We start from the raw sequence: 21,803 nt of genomic DNA on the forward strand, positions 1-21,803 counted from the left end.
ATCTATCAAATGATACTTTGAGCTTCAATGAGCTCCTCCAGAGCGCTGCATCAGGTTACACGTCTTAATTCGGACAGCATCAAGGTGTTCCAGGTAGTGGCCGTTGGATTAAAAACCACCAAAAGGAAGCAAAAACTGCTATCCACATGCAGGGAGAAATGTCAGTGGGACTAATATTTTAAAACATGAGTGCTTCATTGCATTAAGCTCACTATAAAAACATTTTCTTTTTATTAAACCTCTAACACTTTTTTCAGATTCTGTTTTCCCAAACCTAAATTAACTCCCTGTATGTGCATTGCCTGACTCTTCTGTTTTGTTTAAGTGCCTCTAATACACCGAGCCATGAGTGACTCCAACAGAAGTCTGCACTATGAATTCATCATTGTGGGATTGCCTGGCCTACAGGAGCACTACACTACACTCTTCATCTTTTTCCTCATCCTTTTCCTGGCCACCTTCCTTGGTAATCTGCTCATCGTAGTGTTAATCACCATGGACCAGCGGCTCCACATGCCTATGTATTTCTTCTTGTGGAACTTAAGTCTCCTAGATATTCTGCTGACAAGTACTGTCATACCAAAGCTGTTAGCAGTTCTTTTGCGTCATAACAACACCATCTCTTTCTCAGGTTGTTTCTTACAGATGTATTTTTTTATTTCATTTGCTACTGTTGAAGGATTCCTAGTAGCAGTCATGGCTTATGACCGATATGCTGCTATAGTAAAGCCTTTGCATTACAACACTATCATCAACACCAAGGTCTGTATCACAATGACCATCACAGTCTGGGTGCTGGGCTTCCTTGCACCTTTTTCATCTGTAGTACTGGCAAGTATTTTTCCATTTTGTGGATCAAACATTATCGTACATATTGTCTGTGATTACCCCACTATAATGGCTTTAGCCTGTGGTGATATTACAGCTCAAGTTAATTTTACCTTGTTATTTGCCATGATTGCAATCTACACCCCCTTTCTCTATGTCTTATGGACATACAGCAGAATTGTGTGGTCAGTAATGAAACTGAAAACAGTAGAGAGTCGTAAGAAGGCCTTCTCAATGTGCTCTTCGCACATGACATTGGTCTTTCTGTACTATGTATCTGCTGCTATGGTTTATATTGGGATGAGATTAGAAAGCATTTCTCCTGATGGACGCATCTTCATTGGGACAGTGTACAATTTCCTCACCCCTTTACTCAACCCCATTGTTTACAGCTTAAGGAACAAAAAAATCAAGGCAGCAGCTCAGAGATACCTTAGATTTCAGGCTCCCCTCAGTGTAAAAAACACTGTCAGCATAAGCCAATAAGTTACAGTATCATGAATGTCAATGCCCAATCCCTAATAGAAATCAAGATAAAATATTCATACATATTTACGTACATGATGGTAATGCAATGGAGTTTTATCACAAAATTTGTTAGCTGTGTTTTCAAGTCTTTTTTCATAAATTGTATGTAAGGTTTTAGTAATTAATTGAACTTATTAACTTATTATGTTATCTGTATACTAATTCTATAGTTATTATACAGCTAAGAAAATATGGTTCCTTGAGGTTCTAATGTGTATAAAAACATGAAACAGAATTAAAATCATAACCTACATAATGGAAAAGATTTTATCAAGAAGAAATCTCTAAAATATAAACACTAAAATAAACAATGACAGTTTACAGTGGTTACTGGGACATAAACATTATACTGATAAAAACTAGGCAAGACAGTAGTTAGCATTGGAGAGAAGATAATCAGTTACTGGAGACAACAAACAAAGAAAAAACAAAACGCGCAGTTTATTACACTTCCTGCTTTCATACAGAAGGGATAAGAACCTAAGAGAGTATTTTGGGCCAGAGTAAAATCCTTCCTTCAGGAAATAATTTTAAAATGTTTTTTTTTCTATGCAGTTATATCAAATATCAAATTATAGAGCACATTGAGCATAGAGTAGTGGCCCTTAATCATCATTCACCATTCACCAAAACCTTACATGCACATCTAAAGAAGTAGAGTATTACCATTCCTGCATGTTCCTGAAGAACACTAAAATATGTTTGTGGCATCTATATAAAGCACTTCAATAAAATATTTTCAGTTTTCAGTTATAATAATCATCTGTGATTTCTGAAATTTTCACAGTCTTGCCTACCAGAGACAAAAAAGAACAGGAAGTGGAGACCTTGCTACCTCTAGAAATAAACATTGTATTCTGCCATTATCACAAACATTACTCATACATGTTTTGGAAAAGCTACACAATTACTGCACTGTGGTTACAATGTTTTTTTTTTCAAAAACTGCTGAATCAAAGTATCCTGAAGCAAATCATTTAAAATAATGTATGGCTTATATGGCCAAAATAAATCATTTTCACTTTGAAAAATTGAGAATTGTACAGGAAGAAATGTTAATATTGTATTCTTCAGTAATAAAAAACAGCCTTAGAATAACATTAATGGGGGGATTAATGGAGTACATGTGAGGGTCACATCTGAAATCATTTTCTTTGTCGGTTTGTTTTGCAGGAAATCATAGTAACCTATAGCTAGTTTTACAGTTATACAGTTAAATCATATTTGTGACCACTGCCATAGAAACTGTAGACCTACCTGTAGATACCCACTGTGACATTGGAAATGTAGTGTACATTTTGTATATTATTTACAGATGAATTTAAAATAAAAAAATAACTATGCATTGGGAAACCAATAGGGCCCACACAGTAGAGGAATTCATTTGGGGAGCAGACTGGTTCCTCTTCTCCTCTTCCTGTTGGTGGTTTAAACGTTGTCCTAAGGCATTATGACCAGTTGGTGATGGACAATTAGGCGAGTGACACCAGATCTGGGAGGGATTACAATGACATGGGTTTCTTCAGTTTTTCATGCAGCAATGATGCTTGTGAACTTAAAAGAAAAAAATATATGAGAAAGAAAAATAACGATATCCTTCCCACTTTCTTATTGTCCTGCCCTTGAATAGCTACAGAGTTTTGTCCACTCTGTTTTTTGCTTCAAATCAAGTGTCTATTATATATAGAATTAATATGGAACAGTAATTATCATGGTTGGATAGTGTCAGATTATCATCACTTTATTGTAAATCAGGAAATCACTCTTATATCTGTTTTAGCTTTCATATTTTATTTCATGAAGTCATTCTTTGTAATTATGGCATACATATATACAATTATTTGCTTAGAGGTAGATATTATACCATGCACACCAGTTTAAAATATTCAACATTCAATGCAGTCATTTGCAGATTGGTCTGTAATTACTGTACATGACTTTTGTCATGACATGTCATTTTTGCTTTGTTATTATTTATAATTATTTAATATATAAGATTATGAATTTTATTTTATTTCATCCAAGCATCTTGTATCTACAACAAAATAATTTTTAAGTAAGCTTTCCTGATACTGGCAATAAACACACCTTTCCAATATTTATGTCTCTTGTTGATTTTGTTGAGGTTTTCACTGTTATAGCCCTTTCTAGTGGTCCTTTGGAGTAAAAGACTTTATCAAACATTGCAAAGAAGATTTTATACATTCCTGACCTACTGAATCTGTTCTGGTTTTTTTTTCTTTTCAATAAGTGTTTATACAATTACTGTATATATTAACACATTAACTGATTTTTTCAAAGAAGATTGGGAAATCATTGATAGTACACTAACATAGATGAGCAGCTTTTGCAGGGTTGGTGATGTGCATGCAGGGAGATGTACTGTACCACTGAATTCAGCAGAACAACTAGTGTTCCCAAACACCAAACTTTCCAACTTGCAAAATGCCAGGATGGAGAGAGATTGTTACTCCAATAAAACACATAGTGATCGGAGAGCTAATTCCCTCTCCTGGAATTAAATGGGAAGGAGTACCTGTATTGAAATAAGTTCAGGTCACAGAATGTAAGCATAGTTTCCAGGCCTCTCTGATCCTGATTTGTCTGAGCCCATAAACAAGTACCGCTGTCTCTTCAAGTCAAGAGCTTTTAGATTTTAATTTACTGTAACAATTAGAATAGTAAATTGTGAGAACTCTTGATGATTGTTAGGTATCAATCAAACATAATAATCATAATAATATAAAAACACTGGTTTCTACATATACAATATTCACGTCATTGAAATCATTCACTCAGGGGTTACAAAGATCAGAGTTAATAATTTCAGAGTTAGCATATATAGAGTAAAACGTTCCCAAAATTGGTCTTTACCAATCATGGCTTTCTAATAATCCTTATCTATGAATTGGCTTTATCACTCTGTTCTCCCCACTCATAGCTGATGTGTGCTGAGCATACTGGTGCATTATGGCTGCTGTTGCATCATCAAGGTAGACAATGGTGGTGGGGGGGGGGGGAGTTCCCATTACCTGTAAAGCTCTTTGAATGGAGTGTCCAGATAAAGCACCATATAAGTGTAAGGAATTATAATTATTACCTCATAGGTTTTATCAGTCTCATATAATTACATGGCATTCAGATTTTCAGATGCACGTTAGTATGCATTTACTACTGTGAATTAACTAACTTGTTTGGAATAATAACACAAATCTTTGGAATTATAATGTGAATAAAGAAGTTTTATACATAAAGATCTGCTGGCCTTTCAACCTTGATGAGCTTAAACTACTCGCTGAAAAGACAGAGCTGGCTGGATTTGTCCATGGTCCACCTAGATGGCTGCTTAATCAATGCAGGGAGTGTCCTATACAAAGAGAAGAGAGCGCTTTGCCTAGTGTTTCTGAGGATAGCTCTCTTAGAAGTGAGCATTGCCAAACTTCTGTCTAAGTATATCTGTGCAGAAATGTCTACTACTTGAGTTCAGGAACAAGTGAGATGGTGGGAGGCAAAATATGCCCTAGCTATAGTCTCTTTACTAAATGTACGTGGAAATTCAGGATGTTGACGAAAAAGAGTCCAGATGTCTTATTTTGTTGATCAAGCATAAATAGCAGTGGATTCGCAAACACAAGATTTCTTCAATTACAGAAATAATATCTTGGGCACAATACTGTACCTTACTGACTCACTAACTCGACCTGGCATCTTTGAGGAAAGCTTAAGTCCTGACTCAGGCTGCAGGCTCAAGGCTAGCTCAAGAGTGGCCAGTTTTTAACCCTACTGTATTTCCCACATGCATGTGAAATCACATTGTGGCTAGAGGTTGTTTTATTTTGTTAATATTATGAATTAGTCCCTGAGGCATACCATCACAGGTTTCAAAATTCTATAAAAAATTCAATTTATTTTAGAAGGATTTGTATCAATAACTTGTGAACCGAAAGACCAGAATTTTGTAAAAATTTTGAGAAATACTGGAGGTGCAAGGTCTTTTATTATAACAGATATTTTGTCTTTTTTGGACCAAACTTCTTGTGACTCCAGTGTATAATTGTAAAGCATTATTTAATTACTCACTTTTCTAAGGTAGGGGTGTGACCTACAGTAACCTGCCTATATAAAGGGGTATCTTTTATCCTGGAAATTGACTTTGCTGGTGGGAGAGTGTTGCCTGTCTTGTCATTTTTAGATAAACTGGATTTTCATGAGTGGTTTGGATGAAATAGCACATACATTCCCTGAGGTGTTTTCTGCTTGTGTTGTTGCATGCTCATAGACTCTCACCAAAAACTTTCAAGATGTTGTAGATTTATCTTTCTAGGGGTTTCTTTTAGGGAGGAAAAGATTCCTTATCACAGCTTCTCAAAATCTAAGCTGTGATAAGTAGGTTCAGATGCAACCAAAAGACCATGATGTAATTCCTATTTTACAATTGGCAGTAACTAGATAACAGCTTATCAATATGTTAAAACCCACAAGGATTGAGAAGACAGACATGTCACACCTTTTTTAGACCATTGCACTTGCTTATTAAACTCCGAGATTATGACTGATTTGACTTTTTATTTATCTCGTTTAGCTGCAACAGAAAAAATAAAAACATGTACTGTAGATAATCTTATTGGGGGGCAAACTGTTTTATTCTCTGACACTCCGACTCAAGCAATTGTCATACAATATGATATAGATGCACTCTTGGTGTGGTATTTGAGAGATGTCAGAACACTTCTTTGACACTCACATTGGCACACAATGTAAGAGAACCTTACAACCAACATGGGACACAAACCCTCTAGCCTGAGATTATGAGTCTCATGCTCTACCAACTGAGCTAGTCAGGGCTATACATTGCATAGCTAATCTTCTTCAGTTTGCAGACGTAAAATTAATATTTACACTGTGGTATATAAAATTAATACAAAATGTTAATAAAAACACCATAATACTTCAAAATTATTATTATAGAATGGGTTTGGCACTCCCTCAAAAATTATATTTTGAAGATGGCAAAACTGAACATGAAGCAAAAACTTATCATAGCAATTTATAGGTTCTGGGAGGAGGCGCTGACTGAACAAAGTTGTAATAATTTTAATAATTAATATTTTTATTGGAATTGTAATATTTTTATTGGACCTTTGTTGTTTATGTTTATATGTTTATGTTTTATGTTTATATTTTAACATAAGGAAATCAGCAATGAAATGGCCTGTTTTATGGCATAAAAAACATTATTGTTTTTCTTTAGTGTACAAGGAAAAATACCTTTTAGAGTTTAGATTGGATGTCAGAACTGTTGAGTTTTTATCATTTCCCTGAGAGGAGGGTCGAACAGAAGTATTAAACACATTCTTACACTATTTGTTATCACAAACACATCTGCTAACTTAGCTGCATGTGAGAGCAAGGAAACTTTCTATTCAATCTAATAAGTTACAATATGGTCAGGCAGACAGTTTTTTAATTATTCTAGAATTTAGTTGTATAAGTTTGTCAAAATGAATCCCTTTTTATCATGCAAACAAAGACATGATTTATAGATTTTTACAATTTCAAAACTTTGACTGTATGCCTCAGGGACTAATTAATCATATAATCAAAACAAAATTCATGCTGGGCACACCATGATCTCCCGTGCAGGTGTGAAAAATAGTAGGGTCAATAACTTCTGTTTTAAAAGATTACAGATTTGTTTTAAAATTTGTATCTGTTATAACTGTTAATACAATGGCAAACTAATCGTAATTTTACTGTTTATCACCTCATATTGCAAGTCTTTCACTGTTTGGTATTGGTTTGGTGTACAATATTATTAACAGGTTTAGTCAGCTTTTTCAGATTAAAAAATATGTGCTGTGTTTATGTTAGTGGTTTTACAATAAATAAGTCTGCTTTATTAATAACAAATACATTGTTCTTAATAACATTTCCTGGAGCTTGGCTTGTACTTTGTCTCAGCCTTAAAAACATATTTCCATCACAGTGTGTACTGTAGTTTAAAATCACATGTGTGAACTACACAATTCCTGATTCCACACATGCAAATCACATGGAGTCATATCCAAAGATATGCCAAATAAATTGTGTACAGCGTACAAGTTAATGATCAGCATATTATATAAATACACTGTATATGTGATACCATACCTGGTTTTAAAGCCACTATAGTACAGTATGTGTGAAATATATTTTTCATAATCAAATCTAAAGTCAAATTGCCTTCTTATTACTTGTTCCTAAAATTAGCTTTAAGACAAAATTAAGATTATTTTAATGTGATTTCAAACCTGAAAAGAGCACAATACGTTCACAACAATCCACATGAATAAACTATGTATTATATATCTGAGTAATTTAATTTTGTAAAACAGCTCTACCTTCATTTTGAAAAGTAAAACTTGTGCTTTGAACCTTGTGTGAGGAATCCCCAATGAAGAGATGTGCAGATCCTGTGCAGACGCAGGAGTAAGTAGATGTTGAGACAGGCGAACAATCCGAAACGTCAGGCGAGATCGTGGTCGAAAAGCGAAAGGTGGGTCTAAATCCAGGAAGTACTAATTGAGGCGAACAATCCGAAACGAAAGACGAGGTCCAAGGTCAAGAGGTAAAGGGGAGTTCAGTATCCAGAGTAAGCAAAGTACAGAAAACACGAGGTAGAGTTCTTTATGAGAAGACTCAATACCAAGCAGCGGGAAGCGGGTTTGGATGGTATAAATAGCACTGCGTGGCGCACAGTAGAGCGTGTGTTGGTGGGTAAACATGTGCGGTGGTGCTTGTTATTATTAACCTGCTGGTGCTGATTAGTTCTCTTATGGGTTGATCTCTGCTGGCTGGCAGCCGTGACAGTATCCCCCCCCCCCCACACCTCACGAGCGGCTCCCAACACCTGAGACGGCCAATCAGGATAGTCCCTGTGAAAATCGCTGATTAACGTAGGGTCCAAAATATCCTTCTCTGAAACCCAAGATCTATCTTTGAGGCCATAACCCTTCCAGTCAGCTAGATACTGAAGGGTACCATGGTGCCATCTGGAGTCGAGGATCTTGTGGACCGTATACGCTGGGTGCCCCTGAATGAGACGCGGGGGTGGACGGCGACTTTGGGGAGTCGCAAGGGGCAAACGGTGGAAGGGTTTCAGGAGGGAGACATGGGTGGATTCTGAGGGTGGGGGGAAGTGTGAGACGAAAGGTAACTGGGGTAATCTGGGAGAGAATCCGGAAGGGGCCGATGTACCTACAGATGCAACCATTCAAAACGAGCTGAGTATGCTGTGGTACAACGCAGTGGGCGTGTCGTAATGAAATGCGTCGTTCGCATCATACCGGGTTGTACCGAACGCAAATTAGATTATACTAATAGTATCCAGAATCACCTTGTAAAACAGCCAGGTGGAGCTAATAAAGTTTTACCTCTCACGTACAGCATTTAAGCTATCACCAGAAAACACTTGGTTTTGAATCCCGATCACTGCTGAGGGACAATCTTTATTCAATTAAGAATTTAAGTTGTATACTCTTTAGACTTTTAAAATTATACTGTGTATTACAGCATTTTAATCATTATACATTAAAAAATTGGTATATTTTATGAAAGCAAGATTGCTCAGTTGGACAAAAGTACACAACCTACTACCTTTATCATAAATATTTTAATTATGCAGAAATATTTTATTAATCAAAGTCTTTACCGAAGATAATACTAATAGTATTAATAATGAATGACCTTGGACAAGCTGTAAACTCAAAGTATTACGCTGGTCCACATTCTTTCTAACCGTCATTTTAAATGAAAAGACTTTTATTTTTTTCTTTGACAAACACCACAGCATTTCGTTGATCTAACTAACGAGGACAGGACATTAGCTAGCCAATACGATAAAGGAATGACTTTTTTTGCTAATTTCTTTAGCACATTTGTACAAGCACTTGGAATCTGTCCAAGCCCTACTTTGTCAGGCATTTTCTTTTACTGTAACGGACATAAAAACTCCTTTGCTTTTAACAGAGCATTTCATAATTTCTAACTACAAAAGTTATTTAAACTGCGACACTTATCATTCAACCAGAGCTCAAAATATCACAAGGATCCTCAAGAGCACAGCAAAGACTGTATTAAAAGATACTTGTATCAGATACATGAGAATCCAAGCTTTTTTATCTACGCTTTCTTTTCTGTATACCAGATATTATGGAACCACTTCAGAAGGGTGTTAGCCAGTCAGATTCCAGGAATCGGTACTTTAAAGAATAAATACACACCAGTATTCCATTTCTCCCTAAACATTTTAAGCATCGAAGTCTTTAATTAACATGTGAAATAGCATGTAAAAAGTGGTATTTTTAAGCTTTTCTGCTAATATAATATGGAATCGCGTATCTAAAGAAATTAATAACGATATAATTATAGTCGTGTACTGTGACAGGGCTGTGTAGGGCTGTTTTGCCTCTGCTCATGCGACTTCCTCAGTAGCCTACTGGTCTACGTGCCACCCTAGTAACTCACCGGTTTTGTGTGTTCAAATCCAGCTGGCGCTGTGACTTTTCTTTTAGCAAACATTTCTTTGAAAAAATAGAATAGCAATATTATGGACAATTAATTGACTTTTTATATTTCTAAATATCACAACATGATCGAATTTAAATCATTTTTAATAACAATGAATAGTCACCTTCTTTCCTTCTGACAACTGTCCCTGCTTCTGCTTACTGCTTCTATCATGTGTGTGTGTCTGTGGGGGGGGGATCCCTTTAGATCTCCCTTCAGATTTAAAAGGTTATTAATCATATCTTCGGTGTCGCATCTTCCCAGTGTAGCTGATCTTTTGCTGACTGGGTAAACTATCACAAAGCTTTAGAGAACTTAACATTTCTATTATCAACAAATTGTAAATACAACGTTTACATTGGCATTATTAATTTTTCACTTGAGTGTATGGAGGATTGTCAGCTGTCACTGAGAGTAGACCCCCCTCTTAGGCTGCGCAAACGATCTTTTAAATTTTTATAGAGAAATGGAGGCTGTACAGTATGCGTTACAATATAAACATTTATATTGATTTAAATCGCGTTTTGATTTAAATCGCAAACGCGTGTTTAATTATATGTATTTTTTGATTCACAGACAAATGCAACATAAATTGTTATCTTTGTCTTCTAAGTATCTTAATAAACTTTCAGCATAGCTTTCTCCCCGTTTAGATTTGTTTTTCTTGGGATCTTGGGATCAAACGTGGAAATATTAGATTGTAATCGTTTTTATTTTTTAAATACATTTTAGAAAAGTGTAATCTATACTAAAAAGCTGTACACCACCTGCTATATAGATACATATTGTAATACTTTCGGGTTCGGATAGGATGGACACAAGAACTCAGACTTGAGGAGTTAAAGCTGCCTTTATTTTTCTTCTCCGTCACCACCTGCCAGCCCGCTCTCCCGCGCCCCCAACCAGAGACAGACAGCCCCCGCCCGCCAACAACGCGAGCCAACACACCGCCCGCGCGCCCGAGAGAGAGAGAGAGAGAGTAACACCCAGGGGTGCAGAAGCAGGATCCTCAAGAGATCAACAAAGACAACAGAAAGAGATATGTGTACTGTATAAGATACTGTAGATTGGGAATCCAAGCTTTTTTATCCACGCTAAGTAGTCTTTAAAATTTCTTCATTACACAGTGAAGTCAAAATTCCGGGATGTGCCTATATTAGTACACTGGGCAAACATTCCGAGGTCAAATTCTTCCAGCACCGGGGTACCTTTAAAGCGGAGACGACGGCACCGAAAATTTTTGGTGCGCCCTCTCTTTAGAGCCCTGGCCAAATATGAAGACAGTACGTACAGTTATAATTCAAACTGAATTAAAAACTACACATCCCAGTTACCATGGTGGTGCTTGCGATCATTGCGTTTAACCAACGAAACAGGGCGAAAAATCAGTCACATGACTTTGGGGCTGAGTTTCAAAAGCTTAACCTATCAGCAAGACAGCAAAGACATTTTTCCAAGAAAGTTTAGCCTTTGTCACTAATGAAACCACTAAATAAAGACATAAATATAGAAATGGACAATTAATTGACTTTTATATTTCTAAATATCACAACATGTTCGAATCCAAGTCATTTTTAATAACAATGGGTACACTGGGTAAACTATCACAAAGCTTTAGAGAACTTTGAGAACATTTTTATTATCAACAAATTGTAAATACGACGTTTACATTGGCGTTATTAATTTTTCACTTGAGTGTATGGAGGATTGTGAGAGCAGACCCCCCCTCTTAGGCTGTGCAAACAATTTTTTACATTTTTATTAAGAAATGGAGGCTGTATGCATTACAATATAAACATTTACTGTCAAACTTTAAATCAGCAGTTGATTTAAAGACGATCTGTCAAAGTGCAATGAAATATAATATTGTTGTTGTTGTTATTGTTGTTTTTATCCTGTAAAGCGTTTTGAGAAGCCACCTTTAAAGGCGTTATATAAAGGCACTGATTCTTATGGAATGTGTTTTCTTTCTTCTTTTTTTTCAGCATGGAATAAACCTATTACAGTACTTGATTCTTATGGATGCCCGGTTCCGCCGGGGATTCAAAATAAAAGATGGAATCGCATGTCTAAGGAAATAGCAGTATAACTATATCCATGCACAAACAGTAGCATGTTACATTATTAATTTCGGTGTCGCCTCTTGCCAGAAAGTACTAAATTGTATTTTGAGTGCGGTTTTTGACTTTTTTTAAATTACAACCCATACATAAGCTGATACTGTTTAGACATTTAATTATTTTAAACTATTACAGCAGCACAATGTGTTTTTTCACGAAACCTCCTAGAGTAACGAAATGTCTAAAATGACGGTTGCAAATAGTGTGGACCAACGTAATACTTTGAGTTTTACTGGTGGAGCTCATACAGCTGTGTCTGGATATCTTGGTCAAATATTCGGCTAGTGTGTATTGTCTGTTTGAGGTTCTGTGGCATTCCACACGGCTGGGCAGCTTGTTCCCCCCTCGCTGAAGACTTGACCACTTGAAAATACCTGTGAAACCGGTGTAATTCGTCACAGCCAGCACTCCCACAGAGAGTGATGAAAACCACATGAAAGAATTTGGTGCTTAAAATGTTTAGGGAGTAATGGAGTATTGGTGTGTGACTTAGTTAAAAGCTGCCTTTATTTTCTTTCTTTCCATCATCACCTGCCAGCGAGCTCTCCTGCGCCCTGACCACAAAGAGACACACGACGAGCCCTGCTAATAAAGCACCTTGAATTGAATTGAATTGAGAGGGAGGGGGGGGAGGGCGAGAGAGAGAGAGACTGTGCTACCACTGCCAGCGGGGAGAAATAGAGACAGAGGTGCACTTCCTACTGCACTGTGACAGATACTCTGGGATTAGAGAAACATTCTTCCCTAAACTCAGAAATCTAGTACCAGAGTTCCCACACCTGCCAGAATCACAACGGGTCCCAATCCTACTGGGAGAGGGAGGAGGGTACTTAGTTGAACTGGCAGCCGAGTATGTGATCTCCTGTCACAGCCTGAGGAACAGTGAGCCTGTCTCCCAATAATGCTCCTTCTGTCTACATTATATGTAAATATTATATAATATGTCATTGTTGTAAATGTCTGTAGATTTTATATTAATGTTATTTTTTGTTTTGTTTCATGTGAATTTCATTTGCTTTGGCAACACTGATTGTACTCATCGGTCATGCTAATTAAGCACCTTGAATTGAATTGAGAGGGGGGGGAGGGCGAGCAAACGAGCTGGATTTGAACACACAACCTGTGGGTTACTAATCGAGCACGTAGACCAGCAGGCTACATGAATCAGGGTGAAACAGCCCTACAAATACTGAATCAACAGACATTGTACAGTGTGTAATACTGTGTTGCAGTACACGTATATAATTATATTGTTATTAATTTCTTTAGATACGCGATTCCATATTATATTAGCAGAAAAGCTTAAAACTACCACTTTTTATACACGTTATTTCACATGTTAGTTAAAGACTTTGATGCTTAAAATGTTTAGGGAGAAATGGAATACTGGTGTGTATTTTTTCTTAAAGTACCGAGACCAGCCATATACTGTAATACTGTATGTTTATGTTCCAAAATTAATATCATTTATGGCCTTCACATGCGTTATGCTCCTATTCTTTTTATGCTCAGCTACTAAGATTTCCCTTCAGTGGTAAAATTCCATATAAATATTCAATACTAAAACGGGCACAGTAAAGACATTTAAATCTTTCTATGACCGACCAACGCACCACGAGTGCCCCTGTCGGTCAACCAATCACGTACCACGGTATTTTGCGTCATCGCGCATCTTGACGCAAATTACCCACCAATTACACCAATTACCCCTGGTACGTGTCTGTGCCACACACTTTGAATGGCTGCATCTGTACTGTAGTTAGAACGAACACACCAAAATGTTTACAAAATAACCACAGTAAGTGACTGAGTTAAAGATATTGATGTAGAAAATGTTTATGAAGAAGGTGGAATACTGTTGTGTATTTTTTTTTAATTTTAGCAACCAGTACCAGGTGCTGTATGTACATTAGATATACCATGTTTACAGTACTGTTACAAATGGGGGGTTATGAAAATGGTGAAAATCAGAGATTGACCGAGTGGTTTAGTCAATAAGTGAAATGATTATTCAAAACCCAAACTTGTGAGTTTTCTAGCAATATACCTGTATGGTTGGTATAATTGGAGGTACATGAATTGTTTGTTTTCTGGCACAACTTTGGTGAGAGGAGTAATAATCTAGGCACACTTGGTTAAACATATATTTATTATAATGACGCAAGACACAAACTACAATACAGACAACAAAACATTCAATACACAAGTTACTCTATTTACAGTATTTACAAACAAGGTGTTTGAGCAGACTTACATTCTGGTCACCCAGAAAAACCCAGACTGTTACTAAGTATTAAACTCTTAATTAATGCTTACGGAGGGCACATAAGAGATAAGCTGCCTTCTAACTAAATACAAAGCAACCTGCAGTTTAATCTCTCTCTCTGCACCCTGGATGCCACAAAATAAATGGGAGCCTATACCCCTCTCCATAAAAAGGTACCCTAATCAGGAAAGACATTTCTAAATGAAGCATTTTTTAGTGTGAGGAAACCCAAGTTTCCTAAAAACATAGAACAGTACACTCTCTCTAGCTAGGTTCAAATACTGAGCTCCAGTCAGGTTTGGTTTGGATGATCATAAAGTAGGGGCTCTTGCCTGACGCAAGCTTCAAGTCCCAACTCATCTCTTCTCTGCTTCTCCTTTCTTTTTTACGTTGTGCTCTTAATGTTTCTCCTTGACGATCAATAACACACAGCTTACCTAGGCAAGTTTAAGGTAAACTTTATAATTGTTTCTGCTCAAAGGGACCCCCCTGGCCTCAGCAAACATCCTATGGCTTTCAAGCTAAATGTTTTACTCTTCCAACTGTCACAAACTTTTATCTAAAATCTAAAAGTCACGTGTTAGTCACCTTAAGCTGTAACAGTACAAATTAATATATTTATGGCATTTAGAGATGTTATACTATACTGTACTTCTGTTATTTTTATTTTCAGCTACCAAAATTTCCCTTTAGTTACTGTACATGGTTCCATATTAATATTCCTTATTAAGTGCTTTTAAAAGATGCATAGTAGAGAAACATTATATGAAGCAATCCTTTAGCATCTACTGTAATGTACCACAAGAGCCACCTATTGATTGTCTCTGGCCAGTGAACCACATACTGTACTATACTGTGGAACCACTAATGTGGTAATGAGGATTAACGCACATTCTGAGTGGCTGTATCTGTATAGTGCAGATGCACTCCAACAAGTCTCTAGGCTGGTTCCTTCCCAAAGACCACAGGTCAAAGATCACTATCCATTACCTTAAGGAAGATTGAGAAGTCCTTTTTTCTACTTTTTAACTACTACCTCTCTCAGTTTCTCTAAACTGGCTCTGTTAATTCTATTGCTTTTTATTTGAGAAAATGTTTGTACTGTGTATGAGGACATAAAAAACAAAAAAATAAACCATTATTTTGGGCCTGTTCCCTTTAGCTATCTCTGTCTCTCATCTCTTAATAAGAGCTTCACTGACATCTCTGCACTCAAAGACCTGCTTAAGGATCTGTTAAAGACTACTGATTTCAAGTTTCTGTAGACTTTATAAGAACATTTAAAATAAATGTTTGCACATATTATTTTCTTAAGTATAAATGTAATGGTTCATTAAGTGATTCATTCTGTCTCTTAATCCTTTGGGTCTTTTCCCTCTATCTCTCACTTTCTGTCTCTCCAGATTAACAAGAGCTAAAGCTATAGCTCTGCACCCAGTGGCCTCTGGGGTCACTGTGAAGAGCTGTTCATAAAAATAGCTGAAATAAGAGGAAGAATTTCTTGTTCAGCAGATATGTCCTGTGCTGGAGGAGCACGGACAACAGACTCTGGTTTCAGGTATGTAAAAACATTGAAAAAGATCTAGACTTCAGTTTGCATCATTGTATTGTCTTATATCTTTATATGTGGAAATTTACAGTATTCGCAAAACATGTTGTGTATACAGTACACCTTACTGTATATGCCTTATGTGATCAAGTATTCCAAATCAAGCATCATTTACATTCTTTGAACAAACACAACACATTGTAATGAGATAATTAAAACTTTATGTTTATATTCTTTTGTCTGAATGGTCCTATTAGCTGAACTATAAGAAAAAAACTAAATGCCAAGCTTGGCAGTTTGTAGGCTACTATCAGTTTGACCTGGTACAGATGCAACCATTCAAAACAAGTGGGGTACGTTGTGGTAAACGCGATGGGCGTGCCGCATCATTTCACTTTATACCACGCTTTACCGTATGCAAATTAGATTATGTTAATATTATCCAGAATCACCTTGTAAAACCGCCAGGTGGAGCTAATTAAGCTTAACCGCTCATGTACAGCATATGAGCTGTCACCAGAAAACACCTGGTTTCGAATCCCGATCACTGCTGAGGGACAATCTTTATTCAATTAAGAATTTAAGTTGTATATTCTTCAGAATTTTAAATTTAAACTGTGTATTAGAGCATGTTAATCATTATACATTAAAAAGGTGGTATATTTTATGAAAGGAAGATTGCTCAGTTGGACAAAAGTACACAACCTACCACCTTTATCATAAATATTTTAATTATGCAGAAATAGTTTATGCATCAAAGTCTTTACCGAAGATATTACTAATAGTATTAATAATGAATGACCTTAGACAAGCTGTAAACTCAAAGTATTACCCTGGTCCACATTCTTTGTAATTGTCTTTGTAAATAAAAAGACTTTATTTTTTCATTGACAAAAAGTAACACCATAGCATTTCGTGGATCCGATCACATATTCATTTCCAATCATACAAAGTAAATCTTGAGAATCTCCGATTCACCATGCCTTTCACATGCTCATAAATTATTATATTAATTTAGGAACATAAACATATTATGTAAACTATACTGTATATGGCTGGTCTGGTAGTTTAAAGAAAAAATACACACCAGTATCCCATTTCTCTCCAAACATTTTAAGCATCAAAGTCTTACATGTGGTTATTTCAGAAACATTTTTATGTGCTCCTTCTGACCATATTACTGTACGTTTATATACTTTGTAAAAATTGATCGTTTTAACCTTTTCTGCGAATACATTAAATCTGACTATCAGAAAATAAGTTAAATACACAACTAAAGAAAAAATAGGGAAAAATATCATTCAAAATATTTTGCTAACAATGTTGTTTATGTTGTTTATAAAAATAAAATGTATTAAGGAATAGGATGGCACAGTTGCTAGTATGCTTTTTGTAAGGTTTTTTCATAAATACAACAGTAGTACCAGATGTCTCAGTGGCTTTCAAAATTAAATTATGCACGCAAACCTCTGTACTAGAAAGATAAGATATCCATCCATTTCTAATGGTGGCGAAGTGCTTAGCATTGCTATCTTGTAGCACTGGGGCCCTAGGTTCAATTCCTGCCATTCTCTTTGTGTGGAGTTTGCATGTTCTCCTTATGTGTGATATGATTCCCTCTCACACTCCAAAACATACTGGTAGGTTAATTGGCTTACGGGAAAACTGGCCCTGGTGTGTGTGTGTTTGTGTGCGGTGCTCTGAACGAGTTAAACTTTGATGCAGGGAAGATGTATTTCCCAGAAGTTATACTGATTCTCCCCGATGCAGTGCAGTTAAAAAAATATCTCTGATACAGTTCCTTCAGGGATGATGTTAAAGACCATGTTGTTTGGCATGCTGGAAACATTGTGAAAGTCCTCCAAAATGGGTTTCAGTTGTACAGACAGAAGATAATTTCTTGCTGTAAAAAAAAACATAATTTGTTTGCTATAAATATGTTCCTAAAAAGGAATAAAAAAAGCCATTTGATTCAAATAGTTTTGGCAAAATCTATGGATACTCTGCCCTTGAGCTGTGAAGCTTTTAGATTCTTTGGGTCCTTTAACTGTAGGAGCACCCAGTATTTAAAAGATTTTAAAAACTATAGTTTTCATAAAAAAGTGAGAGTATCTTCATGCATTCTTCTTCATAGCACTTTACACTTAGTTTAAACTACTGAGTGAACAAGGTTTAATACAGACAGCAAGGGGCAGCTCTTTATCCGGTTGTGGGCCAACTTCAACATCTGTCCAACTGTGTTTTTGATCATTTTACTTGGGCTTCTTTAAAAAAAAGCATGATAAGGTCCTCAGATTAATATATTATTAACTATTACATTAGCTAGATTGAGTGAATGGCCTCCTGTTGTTCATAACCCTTTTAATGGATTTAGATCCCAGGTACTATTGATAAGTGAACAGCCACCCCATACCAAGAAAACAGTAAAGAAAAGTACATCTTTTCTCAGGATAACTCCCCTCACAAATAAAGCTAAGTAACAGTTTCAATATGCCCAAAAAACAGTATGTCTTGCATAAGTGTTAAGTTTCAGAACCAATGTGAAACTGAAATAAAACACAGGAAACCCAGAAATTACTGGAAGCACCCCCCATCCCAGCGTATTACCTGCAGTGTTATCTTCAAAAAGTCCTAAAAAAATAAAGAACAGTTTCACAACCCAAAGCAAAGTTGTATAAGCTGAGGGGGGCTGTCTGGTGTGTAAATGCTATTGAGTCATGAAGAAGACCTCCCTATTCCAGTATATGACCTGTAGTGTCATCTTCAGAAAACATAAAAAAATAAAAAAAAACAGTTTCACAACCCAAAGCAAGGCTTGGAAAGGTCAGAGGACCTGCTTAATGTGTAAAACACTTATTTGCAGCATTGTGCAGCTGCTAATAAGCTGCTGAGTAAAGAATATTTGAATTTTCCTGCTGTCAGCAGTATTGTGTATATAGTTGACCCTTACCTGAATTAAAACAGGACATAAAGAAAGGGTTTCAGAAATCAAACAAAGCTTTATTCCCATGCTTACAGTCTGGGTAATTGGAGGCAGCGCTGTTCTGCTTCCTATGGTGATATACAGGTTTTTTGCACAAATCTGTATTGAGCAGTATTTCTCGCATTGTGAACATATGTACACAGCGGTCCCCCAGGGTTCCAGTTAGTGCGTAATTATGCATCGATGAAAAACCGGAGGTTTAAAAAAAGAGAATTAGCTCACTGATAGTTTTATGTGGAGGCTGTGAAAATGTTCATAAGTCGTGGTCTTTAAAATGCATTTGGTTTGAAGGCTTTTTGTGTTTCCATTCCAAAGATATGGACAGACGAATATTCGAGTGTGGTAAAAAAAAATGACTTAAAAACGACATAGTGAAGGCTGTGAAAAGAGTCACAATGTACTTTGTACACACAGCAAGTGTTTTTGTAACTCTAGGAGGTTTCGTGAAAAAGCTACAGGTGTGCCAATTGTAATCATTTTTATTTTTAAATACATTTTAGAAAAGTGTCATCTATACAAAAATGTTGCATTTAATACCACTCGATAGTTATATTAATAGAGATGAGCTCTCTATTAAAGCTCAGATCAAAGATCAAGCACAGATCAAACAGCAATATCTCACACACTGGGACTGATTTGTGATCTGTGATGTGGTTGAGTGTGAATTGTGGTGCTCTAGCAGGCACAGCTGGCTGTCTGTGCCAAAAAATAAATAAAAACCAGTTTAACAACTCTTGTTTTTGTTAACACAAGTTTATCAATGAAAAGACCACAGGCACTTTTCCTCCCCCCTACATTCTCAGAGTAGAATAAGCATACCTTCCAATGAAAGATAGTCCCCTTTCCCCCCATGGACAGACAGACAAATGTTTTCACTGAATATTTAGTAGCTATTCAGAGGCAGTGACGTCACCACGCTGGAAAGCATGCTCTTTAGATAAAGCAATTCCATATTATATTCCCTATTAATCAAATTCTAAAAGTATGCTTTTGTTTACTCTGATAGCGATCGTATTCGCAGAAAAGGTTAAAATATCACTTTTCTCACAAAGTATATAAACAATATGGTCAGAAGGAGAATGTAAAAAAGTTTCCAAAATAATAATTAAATTCTGAAAAGTATGAGTTTCTTTTACTGTGATAACGAGTGCAAGTACTCATGGAAAATGATAATCACTTAACTGAATATTTTGTGATATTTAGAAAGACCAACAAATTCAATATAGTGCCGATAATATTTATTGTCAGTAATAATATCAGTTGCAGTTTGAAATTATTCGTTGTTATTAATAAATGACTTAGCTTCGAACATGTTGTGATATTTAGAAATATAAACAATGTCAATATAATGCCAATAATATTTGCTACTTTAGTTTTTTAAATAAATAGCCAGCAGTCGTGTCACCCTGCAACTTACAGTTAGCAACCCACTGAAGCTAAGCAGGTGTGAGCCTGGTTAGTACCTTGATGGGAGACCTCCTGGGAAAAACTAAGGTTGCTGCTGGAAGAGGTGTTAGTGGGGCCAGCAGGGGGTGCTCACCTTGTGGTCCATGTGGGTCCTAATGCCCCAGTATAGTGATGGGGACACTATACTGTAAAACAAGTGCTGTCTTCCGGATGAGATGTAAAACTGAGGTCCTGACTCTCTCTGGTCATTAAAAATCCCAGGGTGTTTCTTGAGAAGAGTGTCGTGCCCAAATTTCCCATGCCTCCTAATAATTCCCCTCTATGAATTGGCTATATTACTTTGTTCTCCTCCGACGGCAGGTGGAGCAACGTACCAGTTGGAGTATTCTTGGTCACATATAACATATTCTTATTCACATATTCTTGGTCACATATAACATATAACGTCAGCTCAAAGATTTGGATCAAACCATCAAATGGAGATGGGCGTGCTAACAAACGGACCCTGCCGATGTGGGATTAACGCTAGGATGAGAGTTTTTCAAAGAAATGTTTATTTTTTAAAAGAAAACTCATGGCAACAGCTGGATTTGAACACCCGACCTCAGGGTTATAAGTTAGGCACTTAAGCCATCACACCACAGAAACAATCACATATCAAGCACTGAAACAGCATTATTAGATACGCGAATCCATATTATATTCCCTATTAATCCAATTCTAAAAGTATGCTTTTGTTTACTCCGATAATGAGCATATTCGCAGAAAATGTTTAAAAGATCAATTTTCACAAAGTACCTGTATATAAATGTACGGTACAGTAATATGGTCAGAAGGAGCACGTAAAAACATTTCCGAAATAACTTTGATGCTTAAAATGTTTAGGGAGAAATGGAATACTGGTGTGTATTTTTTCTTTAAACTACCAATACCAGCAATATACAGTTTACATAATATGTTTATGTTCCTAAATTAATATCGTTTATGACCATCAGATGCGTTATGCCCCTCTTCTTTTTATGTTCAACTACTAAAATTTCCCTTTAGTTGTAAAATTCCATATAAATATTCAGTACTAAACAGATTAAAATGTGCACAGTAAAGAGATTAAATGATTGAATGTGTTCACTACCGACCAATGCACCATGAGAGCCCCTGTCGGTCATTTTGGCCAGCAAATCAGGTACTGCAGTACGGCGCGGTGGCTTACGCATAGTTGTGTGTGGTACAGGTTTGTACCATGAACTTTGAATGGCTGCATCTGTATATCTTTATAATTTTTAATGTATGTTTTTTTAGAAAACGGTTGCAGTTTATATGAATATACTGTACAAGGATCAGTCCGCACCATATGTGATCTCCTTTACCTGTTTTTTTATTTTATTCAAGTTAATACAATTACCCTTATTTGGAAAACATGCAAAAAAATATTTTCTGTTAATTTGGTAGGACACTACTTACAATGCACTACTGTTTAATGCCTATTATATTGATAGACAAATTGAAACACTGGAATGAAAATACTATAGTTATAGCTTATGTACTTTCACAAAAAGTTTTCAATTTGTTTTAAGC

General features: G+C 36.3%; 1 protein-coding gene across 1 annotated transcript; it reads left to right on the forward strand.

The window, feature by feature from the left end:
• Window positions 1–345: 345 nt before the first annotated feature.
• LOC148836393 (olfactory receptor 6N1-like) lies at window positions 346–1,314 on the forward strand. The gene has a single exon (XM_088914307.1). The coding sequence runs from the start codon at window positions 346–348 to the stop codon at window positions 1,312–1,314; it is 969 nt and encodes a 322-aa protein (XP_088770433.1).
• The last annotated feature ends 20,489 nt before the right edge of the window (window positions 1,315–21,803 follow it).

The sequence above is a fragment of the Atractosteus spatula genome, chromosome 4 (assembly GCF_055471065.1).
Source record: "Atractosteus spatula isolate fAtrSpa1 chromosome 4, fAtrSpa1.hap1, whole genome shotgun sequence".
Taxonomy (NCBI): domain Eukaryota; kingdom Metazoa; phylum Chordata; class Actinopteri; order Semionotiformes; family Lepisosteidae; genus Atractosteus; species Atractosteus spatula.

What these genes read in the sequence shown, in the direction of transcription:
- LOC148836393 (XM_088914307.1), top strand. Translation starts at nt 346, where the DNA reads ATGAGTGACTCCAACAGAAGTCTGCACTATGAATTCATCATTGTGGGA.